At 37.9% G+C, this 23779-nt stretch overlaps 1 protein-coding gene across 3 annotated transcripts in view; it reads right to left on the bottom strand.

Moving 5' to 3' along the window:
- The window catches only part of GRB14 (growth factor receptor bound protein 14), a 127263-nt gene that overhangs the window by 5408 nt on the left and 98076 nt on the right, over positions 1-23779 (bottom strand). For all 3 annotated transcript variants that reach the window (XM_055397921.2, XM_055397922.2, XM_055397924.2), the window contains 5 exons: positions 21860-21934; positions 18050-18187; positions 12349-12459; positions 12062-12157; positions 5708-5788 (listed from right to left, as the gene is read on the bottom strand). In XM_055397921.2, the coding sequence (XP_055253896.2) occupies positions 5708-5788; positions 12062-12157; positions 12349-12459; positions 18050-18187; positions 21860-21934 (501 nt within the window). The remainder of the gene's footprint in view (positions 1-5707; positions 5789-12061; positions 12158-12348; positions 12460-18049; positions 18188-21859; positions 21935-23779) is intronic.

Below are 23779 nucleotides of genomic sequence, written 5' to 3' on the forward strand. Positions count from 1 at the left end.
CAAAAGAACCAATATAAAAGGAAGACATCTTTAAATAAACATAATTTTAAACAAGTAAGAAAGTCATCTTTGCCAATTACTTTTGTTATTCATAGTCTCTGACTGTGAAAATAAAACATCCAAAACATGGACCTTGTTTTACTTTTTCTTTGTTTAGGACTCTAATTCACAACCATCTTTCTTTAAAATGTGTCATCTTAAACAACATATCCTAAGGAAAAAAAAAGTTGTCAAACTCTCCAATTACAAGTGTCACTTGGTTTACAGGAATTAAACCTCTTCAAAAGACAAAATATCCAAAACCAGCATGTGTGTGCATGCTAAGTCACTTCAGTTATGTCCAACTCTTTGTGACCCTATAGATCACAGTGTGTTTGATTATTGAAAAAGTGAGTGAGTTCCAAAAAACATCTATTTCTGCTTTATTGACTATGCCAAAGCCTTTGACTGTGTGGATCACAACAAACTGTGGAAAATTCTGAAAGAGAAAGGAGTACCAGACCACCTGACCTGCCTCCTGAGAAATCTTTATGCCAGTCAAGAAGCAATGGTTGGAACTGGACATGGAACAACAGACTGGTTTATAATCAGGAAAGGAGTACATCAAGGCTGTATATTGTCACCTGCTTATTTAACGTATACGCAGAGGACATCATGAGGGAACGCTGGACTAGATGAAGCACAAGCTGGAATCAAGACTGTCGAGAGAAATATCAATAACCTCAGATTTGCAGATGACACCACGCTTACGGCAGAAAGTGAAGAGGAACTAAAGAGCCTCTTGATGAAAGTGAAAGAGAAGAGTGAAAAAGTCGGCTTAAAACTCAACATTCAGAAAACTAAGATCATGGCATCTGGTCCCATCACTTCATGGCAAACAGTTAGGGAAACAATGGAAACAGTGAGAGACTTTATTTTGGGGGGGGGCTCCAAAATCACTGCAGATGGTGACTGTAGACATGAAATTAAAAGACGCTTGCTCCTTGGAAGAAAAGCTATGACCAACCTAGACAGCATATTAAAAAGCCGAGACATTACTTTGCCAACACAGGTCCATCTAGTCAAAGCTTTGGTTTTTCCAGTAGCCATGTATGGATGTGAGAGTTGGACTATAAAGAAAGCTGAGTGGCAAAGGATTGATGCTTTTGAACTGTGGTGCTGGAGAACACTCTTCAAAGTCCCTTGGACTGCAAGGAGATCCAACCAGTCCCACCTAAAGGAAATCAGTCTGAATATTCATTGAAAGGACTGATGCTGAAGCTGAAACTTCAATACTTTGGCTACCTGATGTGAAGAACGGACTCTTTGGAAAAGACTCTGATGCTGGGAAAGACTGAAGGCGAGAGGAGAAGGGGACAGAGGATGAGATGGTTGGATGGCGTCACCGACTTCACTGACATGAGTTTGAGTAAGCTCCGGGAGTTGGTGATGGACAGGGAAGCCTGGTGTACTGCAGTCCATGGGTTGCAAAGAGTCGGACATGACTGAGTGACTGAATTAAACTGAAGTGAGACCATAGTCCGCCAGACTCCTCTGTCCATGGGATTCTCCTGGCAAGTATACTGGAGTAGGTTGCCATTTCCTCCCCCAGAGGATCTTCCCTACCCAGGGATCAAATCTATGTCTCTTAAATCTCCTGCATTGGCAGATGGTTTCTTTACCACAGCGCCATCTAGGAAGCCCATAAACCAGCCTGGGCAATGTTTAATAGTTTTTCCCCACTGGTCATTAACAGAAGAGCAACACAAAAAAATGGGCTTCCTAGATGGAGCCAGTGCTAAAGAATCAACCTGCCAATCCAGGAGACAAAGAGATGCGGTTTGATTCTTAGGTCAGGAAGATCCCCCAAAGGAAATGGCAACCTGCTCTGGTATTCCTGCCTGGAAAATTCCAGGGACAGAGAAGCCTGATGGTCTACAGTCCATGGGGTTGTAAAGAACCGGACATGCCTGAGTGCGCACGTGTGCATGCGCACACACACACACAACACACACACACACAAAAGGAGTTTTCATGGTAAAGATGAGCCAAAATACACCTGGAGACTCCTGGCTTAAGGCCATTTTCCCTCTGTCTCCACATGGTTTCTGCCATATCCTACTTCGTCTAACAGACTCTAATCAAATGTCTGCTTGAAACAAAACCTGGTTCATACAAAAATGGGAGAGGGGGGATCATTTATCTCTGCGTTACACATCCCACTTTATTAGCATCTATTATTTCCTCTTGAAACTTTGCTGTAGTGGTCCACAATCTTATTACGGTTCATCTTTATTTATGGAGATCCGGCGTGCAATCTTTCATTTGTTACAGGAGTTTTTGTAACTGACAGCTGCTCTTTCCAGACAGATGCTGTCTCTGTAATCTCTATTTGCTGTCACACCTTACTTTGCCCTTCTCACCCCATGATCTTCTGTGCTGGGCTGTGGACCAGTCGGATATACTTTTGCTTTGCTGACATTAATGAAAAGCTTCCACCTGCCCAAGCCACAGAGTAACTAATCTCAATCATAATGATAGCTTTATCCGTATCATATCTCTGCCTTCACATGCCAAGATGGCCTCTGTAATCACAAGACTCTGATAATATAAAAATACTATAAGGAAAGAAAAATAAACATAAGCAGTTGTTCTTAATTTGTTTCTCATTTTTTTCCCTATGGTATGACAGGCTGAAATGCAAAACAAGATCCCATGTTCCATAATTACTTGACCTTAAGTAGGGAGTCTACAATACAAATAAGTATTTTCATTTGCTACATTAACTACGCTAGGGGAACACACAGAAATAGAGCAAATGTTTTCTACTGAATGGCAGGTGGTAGATGAAAAATTAATAGTTTACCTTTGGTGGACAAAGAAATGGAAGTGAAGCAAAATCTGACTTGAACCAAAAGGTCATTTTCAGCTCAATTTCTTTCACATAGGAAAGCGACATTGTTAACATTCAGAATCAGTGTATTTCTCAACTATTTATCCCTTTTTCTAGCTCTTCCATGTGGTGGATAAACAGGGCAATCACGAAAAATGTGATTTTAACAGCACGCCTCTCTTTAAGAAAGAAGGAGCCTGAGTACACCTTCCCATTATCCAGATCAAACTTGAGATCAGATCCAAACAATTTTGAGTGAGACTGGGGCATGAAATGTTTTTCAGGCTGCTTAGCTAAGCAGCAACTAGTTAACTACTCAGTCTCTGCCACTCCAGGGCTTTCCTGGTGGCTCAGATGGTAAAGAATCTGCCTGCAATGTAGGAGACCCAGGTTCAATCCCTGGGTCAGAGAGATCCCCTGGAGAAGGGAAAGGCAACCTACTCAGGTATTCTTGCCTGGAGAATTCCATGGACAGAGAAGCCTGGCAAGTTACAGTCCATGGGGTTGCAAAGAGTCAGACATGACTGAGCAACTGACTTTCACATAAACATGCAATGCAGGCCATAGTAAGAGGGCACAGAATTTCCTCAGATAGTGTCCTCTCATCAGTGTCATACAGAGCCACAGGACATCAGAGGTGTAATCATTTCTACAGATCACACAACCACCCCCCCTTATTTTATACTGCAGGACAGCAGTGACTCAACCAATGTCATACTCGGTAAAAACAGTGACAGGCCCTACCTAAGGTTCTTTTCTGTACCATGGGATGGGAGGCACAGGGAAGAAAATGCAATTTGGAATGTCTAGCTCAAGGTCAAATATGAGAAACAATACATAAGAACTTCAGTTGATTTGCTTCTCCCATCCCCTCATTCTGGCCAGGGTCTAACTAACAGATGTTCCTTTAAATGAATTCCTTTTTTTGTCCTAAAAAAAAGTCCAAATATCTGCTTTTTGAAATATCTGCTGATGATTCTCCTTTCAAAGCCTGATGGAGTAGCTCCTGTGTGCTCTATATAGTTAAGATGTCCATTATGGTATGATAATTTTTTTTCTCATTTCCCTTCTCAAAATGAATCCCTGGAGAAGAAGACAATATTGTCCCTTAAAACTATAACTAAAGTAGGCAAAGTTTTTTCTGCTGTTCCTTGAACATGGTGCCTTGATGAAAACCCACAGATTTTCAGGTCACTGATTCTCTCATCTAGAAATTATCCTGGGATTCTGTATAGATATCAAAGTAAACACAAATGCCTCCCCAATCTTCTAGGTTTCCTTCGTGAAAATTAAGGAGAGTAGAGATGCCTTTTTGTCTGATCATGTCAACTGCCATGCAGGACTAGGTCCTCGTCCTCATCACAGAGATTTAAGCCTCTTGTCCTTGAACCCCTGTTTACAGCCAAATTCAAGACTCAAGGAGCGTCTTTTCTCATACAAGGTGTTGAACAAATAAAGCTACATTAACTGAACTGTCATACTGATCAACAGTAGGATCAGTTTCGATGGAAAGAAGCAAGAATAATACTATACTTGTATATTAATGACAATGATGAGACTGGAAAGGACTTATTTTATAGCATTTTTTCCCTATGATTAAGAGGATACTAAATAATTGCCTCCAAATCATGACTACTATTAACATGCTCATCCTAATAACTTCAGACTCTGAAAGAAATTTAGAAGGATTTAGCAAAGGATTAAGATAATAAAATTCATTATTCATATATACATGAATTAAAAGATTAGGATAAGCCGACAAATTATAAAAATTCTCACCTTAAAGCTACTGCTTTTATAAAAATTCATTACATTCCTTACTTTCTTATTTTAGAGCTAAAAAGTAATAGATATAAAAATGAAAAGTTACTCTTCCTTAACTTAAAGCACCATAACTACAGAATTGGAATTCTTTTTCCATATTAGTCTATCAGGATACATAATCGACATTATTTCATGCCTCATTCCTAGAACTGAGCGTTTTATCTGCTATGTTACCATGTGCGAAAATGCACCTCCCTTGGTCACAGCCATGAAAAGCATGTATTAACCTAAGTGTAAATGCAGGATGTTAGCTGATTTGTCATACAAGCTCATACGTCCAAATTTCCAATATACTCAATAGTAAAGAGCACAAGCAAAAACAGCATAACATAAACTTTAAGTTCAAAAATAATTTCTTGTTAATGCACAGGAAATTAAAATTAGGTCCCAAAGATGGGGAAAGATGTATCTGTGTATAAAAATCCAAGTGCCATTTAGGATAAACTTGTGAAGCGGTGCTAGTCTTAGTGTAATGCACAACTAATATTTTGGCTTGCATCTTTTGGGTTTCCTGGAGAGCAGTATGTTTTTCAAGGACCTGAAACTTTAAAAATATTATTGTTAGAAAGTCAGAATGCAAAAGAAGTCACAGGCTATGATAATCCCAGAATTAATATTTAAATAAATAAACTTACAATCAAATCAATAAGAAATATCTACACTCTCGAGGACAGTGTTCTATAAAATATTAAGATCTAATCCTCAATGTAATGACACACAATGACTCTCATAATTCTTTCAAATATTTAAAATTTTTCTTTAACATAAAACATTGTTTTAAGTGTCTACTTAATGTATGCACCACTATGTGATTTTATCACATAGGTTGCAATCATATAAAATCCAAAAGTAAATAGTTTAATACAACATGGTAAGAAGCTGTCCAAAAGTTACTTTACTTGACCAAAAAAAAGGAAATGTATTGTAATGTACATTTATAATGTAACATGACTGTAAATTAATGTAATGTAAATATAAAATAAAATGTAGGTTCAAAAACTTGGTCCTTACCATGGGAGATATACTCTGAGAACTGTAGCCACTTCTGCCTTGATATGGATGCATGTAATTCTGGTACAGCTGCATGCCATACTGCAGAATAAATAAATAAAAACACAGTCCCACCACTTTTAACACATACATAACTTATGAAAATACTTTCATTCATTATACATCAATATAAAAAAATGAAAATTACAAGCTTTCATTAAAACAAATAAGCAAAGCAACCAAAATTTTGAAAGATAAAATTTTATGTTCTAAATAGAACAGTTTAAAAGAGTGGTTTTTATTGGGACCCACACTTAAGTTCTAGCTCACAATACAAAGATCTGGAATTGACAATCCTACTCATTATTCTTAGTGTCAATAGCACCAAAACTACATGGAGTGGTATATCACCTAGTGATAAGATAGCTCACTTGGGAAGTCTTCCTGAGTTTATGGTACAAAGACTCTGAGAATCTGACACACATCCTAAGCAGAATTGGGTAAAATTTACCATAACTCTTCAATGACAAATTTACCATAACTCTTCAATGACTGATGGATGAATTACACTCTTTTGTAATCCATAAACTTGATCCTATTTTGAAGATTCCTGGCACTGGTACCATCCTCTGGTAACAATACTCTTAGGCCATTGTTTAATTTTTGACTTTAAATTCTGGGAATCAAAATGGTGGGGCATCAGGCTGATTTCAGACAAAGGGTCATGGCATACAATGCAAAGTGCAGTAGATAAGAACTACACAGTCTTTATTTTCAAGAGGTAGCATCATAAGAACCAGACTGCCAGGCTACGATAAGAAAGTGGGTCTGGATTATAATTGGATTATTAGTTTGAGAAACACTAAGAATGTCAACTGCCATGGCCAAGCATCTTGCAGGAGCCCCCATCTGAAACTGGAAGATAACCCCCTTAGATTTAAGTTACTCCCTTTAAAAAAAAAAAAAAGAAAGGAATAAACCAATGGAACAGATAGGCTTATCTTTTTTTCCGCTACCCTCTATAATTCTCTCCATTTCATGGAGCCATTATGAACTTAAAAGTAGGTCCTATATAAATGACTTTGAAAAGACACCATGGAAACGAATATTACCCTTAGGATAAATTCCATTTAAACATTCCAACAGAGCTATTTCTCTACTAAAAACTATTTTCTTGAAAGCAATTCCAGCAATGTGGATATATTTGGTAATTAGGCAGAAAGTCAGAAAGGGGCGAGGGAAGTCACTGTTTTCAAGATTTTGCTTTTAATATGAATACAAACCTAGAGTCATTTAAAATTCTCTGTGTTGACTTCCTTATCCAATTATTTCCCAACTTCTAAAAGTTATTTTTTAATTTAAGGTTTGACTGACATTAATAGGATCTAATGAAATTTATTTTAAATCAACTCTAAGCCTACAATGACTTTAAAAAGAAGATAGAGGAGCTTAATTTCTAGTCAAGTTCATTTTGAAGAATATATAATAGACTCCAACCAACACTTTCACAAGTATGTGCTGCCTGGACACCTTTTATAGACCTGCAGTGAAAAGTCTGCCATCTACTAATAAGACTGTTTTCTTCAAAGATGTTCTATTCCCAATACCCCCTGGCTTTAGGAAGTTACTTCTGTGCTGCTGAAAGTCGTTAGTAGGCAGTTAACTCTGGCCAAGGGGTAAGGCATGGATCACCTTAATATTTCCCTGTCCTATGGAGGGGCAGATAAGGGACCAAAATACGTTAGAGTTCTAACTGAAGGGAAGGGGAAAAGACACCATGTACCTGGGACACTCTACATGAACAAATCTTCCCTTTTCTAAGTCTATAATTTTTTTCTGACTCTATATGGAAATGGAATCTCTTCAAAGAGAATGAGAATATTTCTGCTTGTTGCCACATGAAGAGTTTATCTGTATATATGAAAAAGAAAGGAAAATAAAGCAAGAGGCCAAAATTCTTGGGGGAGACTACATCTAATAAACAGCATATAATGGAAACAAGAAGGGTACTTGTGGTTGAGCCAGCATAACAGACTAGACTTCCCCTGCTCCTTGCTACTAGGTAAAATGATAAACTGTGGAAATAACACAACAGACAACCAAAGGAGATGATCAAAAGCTACCTCTAACCCCAGGTGAGCCAGCTGCACCAGCCATGGGGATCAAATCAGCACCTCACTGACAACAAGCTGCCAGTCCCCTATTAAGAGAGTCTCAAATGTGTCTGTGCTGGCAGGCCCAGGCTTCCTGTAACTGATCATTTTAAAATGTAAAACAGATCATATCACTTTCCTGTTTGATTCCATGGTGGTTTCTCATTGGTTCCATGCTAAAGGACTTCACTGATGCTGGCCTGTATTTCCAGCCTCATCTGGAAAAGCTTTGCCATAATTGAAACAAACAGGGAACATGGATGTGGTAGCAGAATAATGGGCCATATATGAATATATGTCCACATCCTGGAACCTATGAATATAATACATCAGGCTAGCTGTGTGTGTGTTAAGTTGCTCAGTCGTGTCCGACTCTTTGCGACCCCATGGACTATAGCCCACCAGGGTCCTCTGTCTGTGGAATTCTCCAAGCAAGGATACTCGAGTGGGTTGCTAGGCTAGCTGGCAAAGGGAAAATAAGGTTGCAGATACGATTAAGCGTGTTGATCAGCTGACTTCGGAATGACATGATTGTCTTAGATGATCCTGGTAGATCCAGTGTAATCACAAGGGTCCTTATCCAGAGCCAGAAGAGAGAATCAGAAAAAAGGGAGCATGGAAAGGACTCAGCAGGATATTGCTGGCTTTAAGGATGGAGGAAGGTGTCATGAGCAGTCTCTAAAGGCTGGAAAGAGCAAGGAAACAGATCCTCCCTTAAAGGCTCCAAAAGAGAATGGAGCCCTGTTGACACCTTCTTTTTAGGCCAATAGACCCATCTCAGATGTCTGAATGACAGAGGTGAAGGATAATAATTTTGTATTTTAACCAACTAAGCTGGTGGTAATGTGTTACAGCAGCTATAGAAAACTGATAGAACACAGCCTCTTTAAACCGGGCATCTGGGACTTGAAAGAGACTGAGAAGAGGCAAACAATAAGAAGGCACACTCTTCCAGAAACTGAGCATTCTGGATACAAAAAGAACAAAGCTTTCAGTATATTTCATCATTTCTCAGACAGACATCTGCTTTTAGACTAACAATCTGTATTATAACCTATGGCATCTTATATTCACTGTGGACCAAGCAACTTGCCGTTGCCTGAAATTGATGGGATTAAAAAATCATTAGCATCAAACCTTCCAAAGGGATTGCCAGCGGCTAGAAAGAACCTCACAGACCAAGGCAGAGCACTCATCTGCCTCCCCAAAGCTCTTAAAGGCACAGAGCTGGATAATCTGTGGAAAGTATAAGTACCCATGACTCTGAGGACAGGGAGGCCTGGAGTGCTGTGGTTCATGGGGTCGCAAAGAGTTGGACACGACTGAGCGACTGAACTGAACTGACTCTGAGATGAAAATGATTCAGAAAAGTCAGATTTAGAATATGAAGAAGTTTCATGAATACCTTAACTAATTTATATGTGTGTGTGCGCGTGTGTGTGTGTGTGTGTGTACGTACACAAAATTGATAACTTCAACAAAAATGATGAGAAGCAGGACTACATGCATAAATAAATCTTAACACTCAAATGAAAATAAAAATTATAAGTGATGTGAAACCTCACATCATAGTTTTATTGGCATAATTCTTATCTTTTTAGTTACATAAAAATAATGGAGCATCCTAGTAAAATCAATGGCATATTAGAGTCACTGAAGGGCTGTTTAAAGGAGTGGGTTTACCACCTGCTTCTGTGCTGGGTATTTGAATCTGAGCCCATGAGAAGGGAGAAAGTCTTGCTAAACCAGGTTGGAAGGCATCTCCTCAATCAGCCTAGCTAGACTTCCAGAGTTCTGATGGAAGGAGTGAGAAAATCAGAGACCTTAAGATATTTTCTCTACCATAACTGTGATGGAATAAAGTCTTCCAAATAGTGCCATCTTCTTTATCTGTGAAAGGAGGGGACTGGATGAAGTCAGTGGTTCTTAATCAGGTAGACACTTGGAACTCAATCACTAACTCAGGATCCCCAAGGATGCACCTGGGCACATGGAGTCTCAGAAAGCACTTCCTGTGATTCCAACGCATGTCTCTGGTTACCAAATTACTACTGCATTGACTGCTTGGTTTCCAACACACTCTAAAGTACTTCTCTCTTTTCCATTCTGTTTGTTTGTTTTACATTTTATGACAATGAGAGCAACATAGAAGTGACTAGTGACTACTTATCATGAGGGTGTCAAATAATAATTATAAGATCTGCTGAAATCAAAATCATGACAGCCATTTTGATGATAAACTTTGAGAAACAAACAAATCTCTAATAAAAAGGTAACCATAGTGACTTTCTGCCATAACACAAAAAGAAGAAAATTTCACAGTTAATCCAAAAGCTTTAAATTACTTTTAAACACTTGCTTCCTACCACTTCACAGCCACTAGGATGACTATTTAAAAAAAAAAAAAAAAGGAAAATAATACGTGTTCGTGAGGTATGGAGAAGTTGAAATTCTTATACATTCCTGGTGGGAATATAAAGTGCTTTAGCCTCTAAGGAAAACATTTTGGCAATTAATCAAAAAGTTAAACACAGAATTACCATATGCCCAGAAATTCCATTTTTAGGTATATACATATATATAAAAAAGACTGTTACTCAAATAAATATGTGTATCAGTTCAGTTCAGTTTAGACATGTTCAAAACAGCACTATTCACAACAGTAAAAGGTAGAAACAATCCAAATACCCATCAATGGATAAATGGATAAACAAATAGTTTATTTAACATATATGTGTATGTTAAACAATACACATACAATGGAATATTACTCATCCATAAAAAGAACAAAGTACAGATACAAGCTGCTACAACATGGATGAACCACAAATTATGCTAAGTGAAGAAGCCAGATCCAAAATGTCACATATTGTATAATTTTGTTTGTATGGTGGTTGAGTTGCTAAGTCAAGTCCAATTCTTTGTGACTCCACGGACTGTAGCCCCCCAGGCTCCTCTGTACATGGGATTCTTCAGGCAAGACTATTGGAGTGGGTTGCCATTTCCTTCTCCAGGGATCTTCCCGACCCAGGGATCAAACCCAGGTCTCCTGCACTGCAGACAGATTCTATACTGACTGAGCTACTGGGGATGCCCCAAAACATGTGCCACCCAACATGGGGCCTGAACCCATGACCCTGAGATTAAGAGTCACATGCTCTACTGACTGAGATAGTCAGGCAATTTTATTTGTATGAAATATCCAAATTGGTAAATCCATAGAGGCAGAATATGGTTGCCAGAGGCTGGGAGTAACTGCTTACTGGGCACAGAGTTTCATTTTGAGTGAAGAAAATGTTTAGGAACTAGACAGAGGTAGCAGTTGCACAATATTTTCAATGTACTCAATGCCCCTCATTTGTTCATATTAAAAACAGCTAATTTGGTTAATTTTATGTTACATGTATTTTACCTCAATTAAAAAAAAAGGAAAAAGACAGAACATAAAACTTTCCTCCAAGCCTGGTATGACAACTACTAATTCTGATATTGATTATTCTGCCCTTCTTAAAATGAAATGGGTGATGTTTTATAATTATAAATTTAAAGTTGTGCTAAATTTACTAGCATACCAGTTTTGAAAATACATGTGTTTTCTATATATCCGGGAAGGTATCAGCTGTGTCTTTCTTCCCTTACCTACTTTCAGAACATTCTTACTCCTTGTCAAAATGCTTGCCAATAAATTTAGGGTATGGAAGCTATAATTCTTACTTAGCACAAAGGTGAACATTTGAATAATACAGTTATAGTAAAATTTGTAAAATAATTGGCATTAGACTAAAAAGTAATTCAAACAACACTTAAATAAAACATAAAACAACTATACTAAACATATCCAGGTGGGCACATTTTAAAATACACTGTACTTAGAATTGATGACAATGTTTTTAAAATGCAGACTAAGTAACAGACAGGAGAAATTTCAGTCAGTTTTACTGGCTATATATGTAACACTCTTACCAAAGAATAAAAATCAGAACATTTCCAAAAATGGAAGACTCCACACACAAGAGATAAATGCATTAGGTTATTCCACTCTGGAAACGTTTATCTTTTAGATAAAAAATAAAACACGTGCATATGGTGGTGGTTATTTTTCTTTTTCCTCACATAACCACACGAATTCAGAGTGAGTCTTCTGAGCTTTGAAATACAGCCATTTTCAAACTTTGATGGTACTCCCAGCATTTAATAGAATTCCCGCCTGCAGTGAGATTACCTTAAGCAATCTAATCGCGGTCACCCAGCACGTCCTACTCTGCTCTTCTTCCGCACAGAGCATTTTCAGGTCTCGGGGCCCTCCCGCTTTGTTAGGCTAGAAGGCCACAGCACATTGTTTATCGTTAATGCATATCTTGAAGGTAACACCTGTTGAAATAAAAGCCACTAAAATTCTCCTATATATAAGAGAAAGCTGTCTCTTTTTAAAAGAAATTAAAAGAAACTCAGGCTTACCTAAAAGGCTGAGGCTTGCTTTATTCATCTAGCAAAATATTAAGCCTGTACCTTAAAGCAGAATCCATAGTTAGCCGGTGCTCCGTGTTTTTTTTTGCCTGCCAGTGACACATAAATATCGCTATTGCCAAATTCGCTGAAAAACTGCAAATGCCGTGGTTCCTTAAAAAAATATATATGTGTGTGTTGAAATGGGTACATATATTTTACACTATCTTTTGTATTTTTATTATATTATTTATACCTTGGTAAACATTATTCCAAATAATGTCATAGAAACAAAAGGAGAGGAAAACTAAGTCACCATATCCTTAGATAACCAGGAGCTGGATATGAGATTATTTAAGAAGAGGTGACCTGTTTACAATTTAACTTCCAATATACCAAAAAATATATCTCCATATTTAAAATGACTCGCTTTAACCACCACTTCAAGGAATCTGAGGGAAAGAAGAAAGAGCAAAGAACGGCTTTTGAAAATGTTTTCTTTATCTGGGTTTCAAACAATGGTAGTTCCTCAAGGGGAAGAAGGGTGGTTTAAGCTTCTGCAGCAGTTAAAGAAAAAAGAAACAGATGATGATCCTTGCTTCACTGAGAAATGGTCACTCCTCGTGTTTATATACTGCCTCACACACCACAGCAAGCCATGAAAGAGGCAGCACGACCATCTTCTGTTACAAAAGCAAGGGAACCTGTACTGATAAATGCAGGGAAACTACCTGGCAATGGAATGGGTATGATTTTCAAGGCAAAACGGAATCATGATGGGCTATTTTTTCTTGGGGAAAGTCATGAGATTTAGAGTCAGTCATGGGAAATGTGGGTCATACTCTTCTGTGATAGGTTAATAACTTGGAGAAATGCTTAATTCTGGGGTTGAATGTATAATCAAAACTGAGCAAAATGCATTTGTTCTTTAAAAGCTTGCTACTAGCAGTCTCACACCAGCAGTATCAGCAGCACCTGGGAATTTATTAAAAATGGAAAATCGTACGACCCACCCCAGATCTGCTGAGTCAAAACCAAAATCTATACTTTAACAAGAACCCAAGTGATTGTATGCACTGAAATTTGAAAAGCAGTGAAAGTGAAGTCGCTCAGTAGTGTCTGACTCTTTGTAACCCCATGGACTGTAGCCTATCAGGTTCCTCAGTCCATGGGATTTTCCAGGCAAGAATACTGGAGTGGGTTTCCAGAAGCAGTAGTACTCTTAAACAGACAAAGCAGAACATTCAGCAATTTGAGCAACCCATTCAAATCCAAATCCAAAAAAATTCAGTCATTGGACAGTAGGCTGGCTACTATCAAGAGTTTCTGTTGTATGCAACTGTTTCTCTGTGAGTCACTGTTCTTTAGGCACTTTAACCCAATGAATGAATATAGTTCCCAACTCCATGGAAAAATGAAGCAGAAAAGAAAATTGTTAAAGAGACCCAGCCTAGGGTTCTGGGAGAAGGGAGGAGGAGAAAGGAGAAAGGTACTATCACTGGCATGGCCTTTAAAACTTTATTCCTTGATAGAAACTTTGTTCATATAAATGTCTGATTTCTATGAAGATGGAATAAAACCATTCCTGCCCATTGATACTATAGAAGTCAGTGTAGCTGAGTCATTTGGATGTGAGAAAAAGGCAACTCAAGAAATACTGGAAGGCCATAAGAGGCATGATCAGCTTCTTCACTTGAGTTTTATTCCACTAGTTTGGATGGCATCACTGACCCAATGGACATGAGTATGAGTAAACTCCGGGAGTTGGGGATGGACAAGGAGGGCTGGCGTGCTGCAGACCATTAGGTAGCAAAGAGTTGGACATGACTGAGCGACCGAACTGAACTGAAGTGCAGACATATCAAGGCTGTCAACACTGTAAGACTAAAGGCTGAGCTGGCATGGTTAGCAAAGCTATGTATACACACGTATACATAAGGCAGGAGGTGGACAGCAGGGTACTTAGATATTTCTCTGTAAATATAAGTCACAGCTATATCGCCAAGGCTTGCAAAAGTGTTTATCCAACTCCCGTGCAGCCTACATCTTCACAAAGTAAAATAAATAAGACCCTTCTCAAAGAAAATGGGAAGGAAATGGTCACTTTGCCAGGCAGGTATGCCGTATTAGACTTTAGACAACCTACATGATTGGTATCAACGTCATAATCCTTGGAGTTCTCTAATATATGGAATTCCTTTTTTGAGGGAGAAGGTAAAATCATTTTCAGGTATAAACTATGGAACACATGCTCATCAAGCACAGACTAGAGAGAAGACTGGGCTTCCCTGGTGGTTCAGAGGTAAAGAATCTGCTGCAATGCAGGAGATGTGGATTCGATCCCTGGGTTGGGAAGATCCCCTGGAAGAGGAAATGGCAACCCACTGTAGTATTCTTGCCTGGGAAGTCCCATAGTCAGAGGAGCCTGGTGGGCTACAGTCCAATGGGTCTCAAAGAGTTTGACATGTGTGCTGTGTGCTAAGTTACTTTACTTGTGTCCAACTCTTTGTGACTCCATGGACTAAAGCCCCCCCCAACCCCCAGGCTCCTCTGTCCATTCTCCAGGCAAGAATACTGGAGTGGGTTGCCATTTCCTTCTTCAAGAGTTGGACACGACTTAGCTAATAAACAACAGAAAGAAGGCTATTATATATGATGTCCAGCAAAGTCAGACACCATGCTGAAAAGAGCTAAAGTATGACCTAATAATAAAGGATTGATACTTGTAATGCCACCCAGCCAAGGGGGAACCATGGCAAGGATAAGAGCATGGCTTCAACAGATGGAATAAGAGCTGTCTTATTATATAATAGGTAGGAAAAGAAAGGAGCAGGGTGAAAGAAAAAGATAATGGGCAGTGGATTTTCATGAGAAACCAATTAAAGAATTCAGGAACTGAGGAGATACTATCATATCTTCCAGTGACAGTGAAAAAAACATGGTTACTGGATTTAGAATCTATTTTTCTCCCATGTTAAAAGTAAAAAGATGATCCAACACACATTTGTTTAAAACTAACTTCATATATTACTTCATACATTAGGAACACTGGGAAAAGAGAAAGTTCATTACAAAGGTTAAGGAAAAATCTAAAATCTTAATTACAAAAATGGGTAATTATTCATCCTAATATTATCTACAATATAAAAATTTGAGAACTAGGTTTAAATCCTCAAGAAAAGTTAAATGCATCTGTAAGATAGAATGGGGCTTCCCTGGTAGCTCAGAATACTAGTAGTCAAACTATATGTACTTATAAATAAACAGAAAAGATTTCTGTGAAGGAATGGGTTACTAAGTAGAGCCCTATTCCATGAAATATTCTACCACTTAAACCTTAAAGAAACACACACACACAAACACCTGCAAGTCTTTGTCACAAGCGTGTGAATAGAAACAAAGGAAAACTATGTATCAGGGAAGCCAGGAAACCATGCAAGAAAAGTTGGGGGAAATATGGTATTTTTGCAACTTCATAACTCCTGTTAGGACCACTGCCCAAATATCTAGTCTCCATCATTAGCTGTGTTTTGGGCATTTCCATTTGATGCTTCATCACCAAAGTGATATATCTTGAACTAAGATCATTATCTTTCTTCTAAGATGGTGACCTTGAAACAAATCTCCTATTCCTGTTTATTTCATCATTTTCTATTTATTTTTCTTTCATGTCCTTCTCTAAGAACATTAAGTGCCTCCTCTTCTTTCATATCAACTGTCAACAAAGCCTGGCCATTTGCCATTTAATCTTACATCCACCCCTTTCTTCTCTCTCCAGTGATCATCCTAGGTTAGATCTCATCACCTCCATCCTTGATTAATGAAAGGATCATCTAATTAGCACTAATCAACATCTGTGCCTCAACTCAATCAATCATTCTTTATCCATTCCCTGCTCACTACCCCCTCCATCTCCCCTGCTCCCTTCCCCTCTTCAGTTTTCTGTCTCTCTAGTCGATTTTTTCAGAGACATTACTTTGACAACAAAGGTCCGTCTAGTCAAGGCTATGGTTTTTCCAGTGGTCATGTATGGATGTGAGAGTTGGACTGTGAAGAAAGCTGATCGCCGAAGAATTGATGCTTTTGAACGGTGGTGCTGGAGAAGACTCTTGAGAGTCCCTTGGACTGCAAGGAGATCCAACCAGTCCATTCTAAAGGAGATCAATCCTGGGTGTTCATTGGAAGGACTGATGCTAAAGCTGAAACTCCAATACTTTGGCCACCTCATGCGACGAGTTGACTCACTGGAAAAGACTCTGACGCTGGGAAGGATTGGGGGCGGGAGGAGAAGGGGACGACGGAGAATGAGATGGCTGGATGGCATCACCGACTCTGTGGACATGAATTTGAGTGAACTCCGGGAGTTGGTGATGGACAGGGAGGCCTGGCGTGCTGTGATTCATGGGGTCGCAGAGAGTCGGACATGACTGAGCGACTGAGCGAGTGAACTGAACTGAACTGATGGCCATACTAATCTTACAACCTGATCGTTTCACTCTCAACCCAAAATTAAAAGATCTGTCCATGTCCTAACCTGAAGAAACTGCGAATGTGACCTCTTTTTTTGCAAAGGGGTCTTTGCAGATGTAATTAAGTTAAGGATCTAGAGATGAGATCTTCCTAGATTATCTGGGTGGGCTCTAAATCCACTCTGATAAGTGTCCTTTTCAGAGAAAAGAAGACTGTGAAGAGAGAGGCAGAGACTGGAGGCAGCCACAAAGGGACACCTACAGCCACGACTAGCCAAGACAGAAAATAGTACTACAATGTAAAGGATCAAATATTGAAAATGAGAAATAAATAATGAGCATTTTCAGTATATAAGAAAAACATGAATTTGCAGACTGAATGTGTATGTTGAGAATCAAGCCAGGTTTAGCAGAATATATTTGAACATACCAAGAAATATGCCAGGAAATGACTAAATACCAAAGATGATAATAAAATTTGAAAAAGAGTCAGAGAAAAATGACAGATTACCCATAAAAAAGCAACAATGTTGTCAGTGACAAAACAGATTCATGAAAAGAATTAACCTCTCATGAAAACTCTCAAAAGTAGTTTTACTTAAAAGAAATCTATGCATTGCATAAAATATCGAGACACAAAATGCAGGCATATGGTGTAGTCGGCAACAAGTAGACTACACAGAAACAGACTACCTCGTGCTAGCACTAAGGGAATTACATGCATCTGTGGTTCTGTGTGTGTAGGAACATCAGCACAGCCATGTCTGTGTAACTGTACACACGGCTAGGTGTACATACACAAACACACACATCCACCTGATCATAACATGTAACTTCCTCTAGGAATTTACAGTCTAGGTGAGGAGGCAAAACTGACACACACAAAGGAATTAATAAACAGTTGCAGACTCAGCTAAGTGTTAGTAACTGCTCAACATCAACAGAAGGTCAGTAATATGAATCTGGGTAAAAAGATAAGACGTGAACTCTGCTGGGCTTCAAAACCCCAGCCTTGATAAGAAGAATGGGGGTAGATTCAGAGTGGGGGGAAATGGGCAAGGAATATGACACTGAAATAAGAGCATCCAAAGTCCATCAAAGGATGTATACTGAAACCAGTGGAAAATAAAGCTGAATAATTAGTTTTAAACAGGTTATGGTAAATGTTTGGAATCTTAAAAAAAAATGCCAAATATCAACACCATGCAATAAAATAATAAATAAAACAAAGTAAAGTCCATTTTAACTTACAACTTCCACATAATTCATAATATATCATTGATATTACAATTTACCTTTGATGTCCCTTTAGTAGAAAAATATAAACCCGATCTTCTTAAAAGGAAGTAAATCTTTTTCCAGGACTTCTTTCCCTGTTCTTTTGCATGTAAGAAGCCATGGATTTCAGGATATGTGCTTGAACTTAGAAACATCTGGAAGAAAAATTAGACACTCTCATACAGTTTCTGAATCAATGATACTGTAGCTTTATACTTCAAATAGAAATGTGCACCTTCAAACAGCAGATACCACTTATACACCACTATGGAAATCGGGATATATACACAGAAAATAAATCAGTCTTCTGAAACCCTGAGGCAAGTTCCAAATGGAAATATGCTCACAAAATATATATTCTAAGTGATCAGTACTTAGTCAAACACTGAAATTATAAGCTATTTCAATGTCCATTTGAAAAGTTCAATTTCGTCTTGATACTTTTCATCTCTTTCTTTAATAAAAGGTGAAAGATTTATAAGATCTGAAGAGAAACCAGAGGATCTTTTTATCCCTTTCGGTGATTTTCCTTGAGATTATAGATTGACCTATCAACTTCAACTTCATTAGTCTAAGTAAGACCACGATCCAGACTTCCATTATTCAGTGAATAAAGAAATTGAGCCAAATTCACCTCCTGGAGGAAGGTAAAGCAAATAATCTCTTCTTTGTCTTCCATGTTCTCAGTTGTGGGTGGGTATGGCAGGTTGTGTTTTCCAAAGAGAACTGCAATTATCCTGCCACTGAACCAAGAAATGAAGTTTCTCCACCCCCTTGAATCTGAGCAAGGCTTGTGACTGCTCGGACCAATAGGATGTGGTGGGAGGGGCACACTGCTGATTCTAACCCTCTGTCCCTTAACTAGCGTGATGGCTTTCACTCATTAACTCTTGGAAGCTAGCTGTCATGTAAGAACTGGACTACCCTGAGATGGCTGTATAGTGAGAAGCACAATGCAACTGGAAAAGCCCTAGAGGATGAGACAGCATGTAGTGTGGGGGAGAGGTGAGAGGAGAGAGGGAGAGGAGCCGAGCAATACCAGGCACATACAGTGAAAAGCCATTTTAGAAGTGGATCCATAACCTTTGGGAGTCAGTCTGCCTCAGAAAACAATCCAGCTAAGCCCCTTCCAAATCATGATCTACAAAACTGTTGACAAAATGTGAGTGGATACTTAAGTCATTAAGGTTTGGACTAATTTACTACCCAGTGAAAAGTAACTGAGACAGAGGGCATGTGTCAGTCAGGAAATGGAGAATGAAAAGGACCAGCTCTGAGTATCTGTGCTCAGCATCCTTAGTTAAGACAGTGGAAATGCATCAGTGTCTCATTAAAAGAAGAAAATAGAAACCTCTGAATAAACTAATGCAAAATAGAAAAGCTGAAACTAAGAGAAAGCATTATCTAAAACAACGTGACATATTTTTAAAAGGCTATTCAGGGAAATACCAAGAGTAGATAATGTTTTTTTAAGTAAATTTAAAAAAAAAACTTTTAATTTAATGAGCCACAGATATTAATTAATTGACATGCAAAACAGGGAAGTAGGTTTTTTAGTTTGAGTGCTTTCCAAGTTATTAAACCAAACCAATTAAATTTTAAAAAGGGAGTCACAGAGGTCACACTAGAAAAAGAAGGAACATTTTAAAAAGTGGAAACATTGCCTCAGTGGAGAGAAGAGGTCAGGGCACATACAGGACTATCTGATTCCAAAGTTATGATTTTTCTTGTTTTTATAATCTAACATTAAAGCAGTATAACTAAATTATAGGAGAATTTGGGAAAGGAGGCAGAAGAAGAAATCCAATCCACCACTCTCTCATAATCCAAATGCAAAGTATTAAGACGCATGAGAGTGGGGGTCCTGGGGCACTACTTCCGCAGCAATTCACCCTAACGTTCCATGGGGTGTCTGTGAAAACCCACTAGCATATAAGTAGCTTTTGGAGAAATCTAGAGACCAATCATATCTCTAAAATATTTTGAAGCAAAAAATGAAATACAACCTATTAAAAATAAAAAGCCCACAGAAAAGAAATCTGTGATCCTCATTGTACTTACCAATATATTCAAATAACAATATAGTCAAAGTAATATCTATACTGGAACTATTAAAAGTTTTCTTCATTAAAGATGAGACAATATTGAGTGGATTTGAGGATGCCTGCTGTTCAGATCAAACAGCAACCATTATGAAGACACTGCTTACCATTAACCTATTAACAAGTATAGTATCAAACATAAAATACACGAAACCTTTTACTGTAATGCAAATGTCTTCGGAAAATGGTCACCTAAAGCCATAGCTAGTTTGGAAGAAATGCCCAACAGATGCAAAACTAAGGAAATGTTAAATACAGTATTCTTAATTCAGCTATTTCATATTTCAATCAGGTATTGCCATCATAGATAGTATTTCATTGAATTGCTAAATATTTTATCACAAACAGGATTGAGGGCATTTATGATAAAAGTTAATAATAAATATCTGTTTGTAAAGGGTCTACAATTTACTGGAAATTTTGACTTTTTAAAAGACTAACATATTCTTTAAATATGTCACAGAGCAAAACTCTGCAAATTACCTTTTGTGATACACTTAAAATCCTTTGACAATTGTCCAAAACTGGAAAGAATAATATAGTGATGGGGTCTTTATTGACTTAGGGAATTCTTTATCTAGATTTTATTTTTTCCTATTCATTTCCAACTTTATCTCCATCAAAAATTAATAATTCAAGACATAGCTTCCAAAATCTGGACATGTATAAATATGGATCTGACTGAATAGTCATTTTTCCAAAGAAGACATACAGATGGCACATGAAAAGATACTCAGCATCGCTTATTATTAGAGAAATGTAAATCAAATCGACAATGAGGTATCACCTCACACTGGTCAGAATGGCCATCATTAAAAAGGATACAGATAATAAATGCTGGAGAGTGTGTGGAGAAAAGGGGACCCTCCTACACTGTTGGTAGGAATGCAAATTGGTACAGCCATTATGGAGAACAGTATGAAGATTTCTTAAAAAACTAAAAATAGAACTAAAAATATGATCTTGTAAGCCCATTCTTAGGCATATATCCAGAGAAAACCATAACTGGAAAAGATACATGTCTCCCAGTGTTCATGGATGCACTATTTACAACAGCCAAGACATGGAAGCAACCTAAATGTCCATTGACAGATGAATGGATAAAGATGTGATATATTTACATAATGGAATATGGAATATTACTCATTCATAAAAAGAATGAAACAATGCCATTTTAAGCAACATGAATGGCCCTAGAGATTTTCATACTAAAAAGTGAAGTAAGCCAGACGAAGACAGATGAATAAAATAGGATATTGCTTATATGTACAATTCTAAAAAAATGATATAAATGAACTTATATACAAAACAGAAACAGATCCACAGACATAGAAAACAAACTTATGGTTACCAAAGGGGAAAGCAGAGGAAAAATTAAGAGTTTGGAAACAACATGTACATACTACTATACATAAAACAGATAACTAATAAAGACCTACAGGGACTTATACTCAATATTTTGTAATAGCCTATAAAAGAATCTGAAAAAATAGATATGTATGTATAACTGAATCACTTTGCTGTACACCTGAAACTAGCAGAACACTGTAAATCAACTATACTTCAATAAAAACAGAAAATTTTTAGTCTCATAAAGTAAAAAAAAAAAGGGCATTGAAATGCAAGATGAGTATATCTACTTATAAAATTAGATAAATAAATAAATATGGACCTTACAGTTTCCCTTTATTATTACTTACATATTTTATTGAAAATATATTTTACCTGCAAAATCTGTGTGGGGGATATTTCACCATTGGTTTCAGTTGCAAAAGACACCATATGCTCTGGAAAAAAATACTAACGAAAAGATACATGTTACATTCTCCCAAAAGCCATGCCAGAAAAGATGGAACTATGACCAACAGAGTAATCTAAAGCAAAAGCTCTTAAATCAGTGTTTTGAAAATTCACCCAAAGCACTTTTTAAAATGCCAGTCCCTGACTCTAACTAATACACAGTTACCTTAATGAGAAGGTAGGAGCACAGCCCCAACATTAGGCAGACACCCTCAGGGAGTGCCGACACATGAAGATCCATGTACCTCCAGTTACAAAACACTGCCCTCAGGCTGCTTGTGTGTGAGCTCCCATGCCTTGTCCCAGAGTCCTGCAACCACTCTAGCAGATACCGAAGGACTATTTTATAAACTCAAGGCTCACAGAAGTAAAGTATATACCCAAGGTCACAGCCACAGTATAAAGGAGCCAGGACTTGACTAGAGGGTCAGGTTGCTAAAAGGACAGTTTTTTCTACCTACTGTTTTCCCAAACCTGTTTAACCACAAAATTCACCCAGAAAAGCTGTTTAAAATAGGAATTCCCAGGCCTCAATCCTGGAGTGTCTGATTCAGTAGGTCAGGGTAGATCTGGATCCTGTATTTTTAATAAGCATTATTTCCTCCCCCAGGAAACTTTCATGATCAGGCAAGTTTGGAAAATTACATGCCACTATAGTTCCTCTGCTGCTGCTAAGTCACTTCAGTCGTGTCCGACTCTGTGCAACCCCATAGACGGCAGCCCACCAGGCTCCCCCGTCCCTGGGATTCTCCAGGCAAGAACACTGGAGTGGGTTGCCATTTCCTTCTCCAATGCATGAAAGTAAAAAGTGAAAGTGAAGTCACTCAGTCGTGTCCGACTCAGCGACCCCATGGACTGCCGCCTACCAGGCTCCTCCATCCACGGGATTTTCCAGGCAAGAGTACTGGAGAGGGGTGCCATTGCCTAGGACAGGGTTTTTGAACAGTAGCTCTATTAACATTGTCTAATAACACTGTGCTGGGGGGACTGTTCTGTGCATTGCAGGATGCTTAGAGCATCTCTGGCCTCCACCACTAGCAGCCCCCCTTTCCCTCAGTATGATAACCAAAAAGGTCTCCAGACATTATTATCAATCACTGTCAGATGAGAACCACTACTCTAAGTCTACAAACTGAATCTATAGCCTTGTTTAAATAAAAGAAAAAGAGATAAACCAAAGATGAGCACTAAATCATATGTCTTTAATGATGACTTAAATTTCTTGCTTTTAATAAAGATTCACAACAAGAAAACAGTTTCCTTTTAAATTCTATTTAATTTTTATTCGGACTCTTATTTTATTCGTCAAAGATCATCCCATTATGTTTCTATTAATAGGTTCAAATAAAGAGAACGTAAGAGGCCTTTCTGGGTTTGATAATATTCTATTATGGTGTGTATCATATATTTGTCATTAAGTATATCATTTCAATCCAATTATCCAAAACTTAGTGTAAAAATACGCTACAGCTGCAGAGACAAAAACAATTTAAAATAATGAGCCCAGAGGCTATTCTGACTTCTCTAGATCACTAGTCTTCATTAGTATGTGACATACATTTATTTTCTTTTAAAAAGAACTATAATGAAAGTAGTATTTACTAGATAATGGACTGGTATTTATCTCATTTCTTCTTAGCTCAGTAATTATTGCACTGAAAACAAAATAATTTGGAACAGCAAGATGCTTGTCAATCTAAACTTCTGGTTAAGTTTCAACACTCCCAACAAACATCAATCTGTTTTTCCTTTAGAATTTTTCTTAATTTCCTAAGTTCTGCAAAAAGACTTAAACCATAGTATCTTGGAACCTGCTTGGGAGATATCTAATAATTCATTCCCCAA

Source organism: Moschus berezovskii, chromosome 2 (assembly GCF_049115385.1).
Source record: "Moschus berezovskii isolate FMDL1 chromosome 2, NW_MosBer_1.0, whole genome shotgun sequence".
Taxonomy (NCBI): Eukaryota; Metazoa; Chordata; class Mammalia; order Artiodactyla; family Moschidae; genus Moschus; species Moschus berezovskii.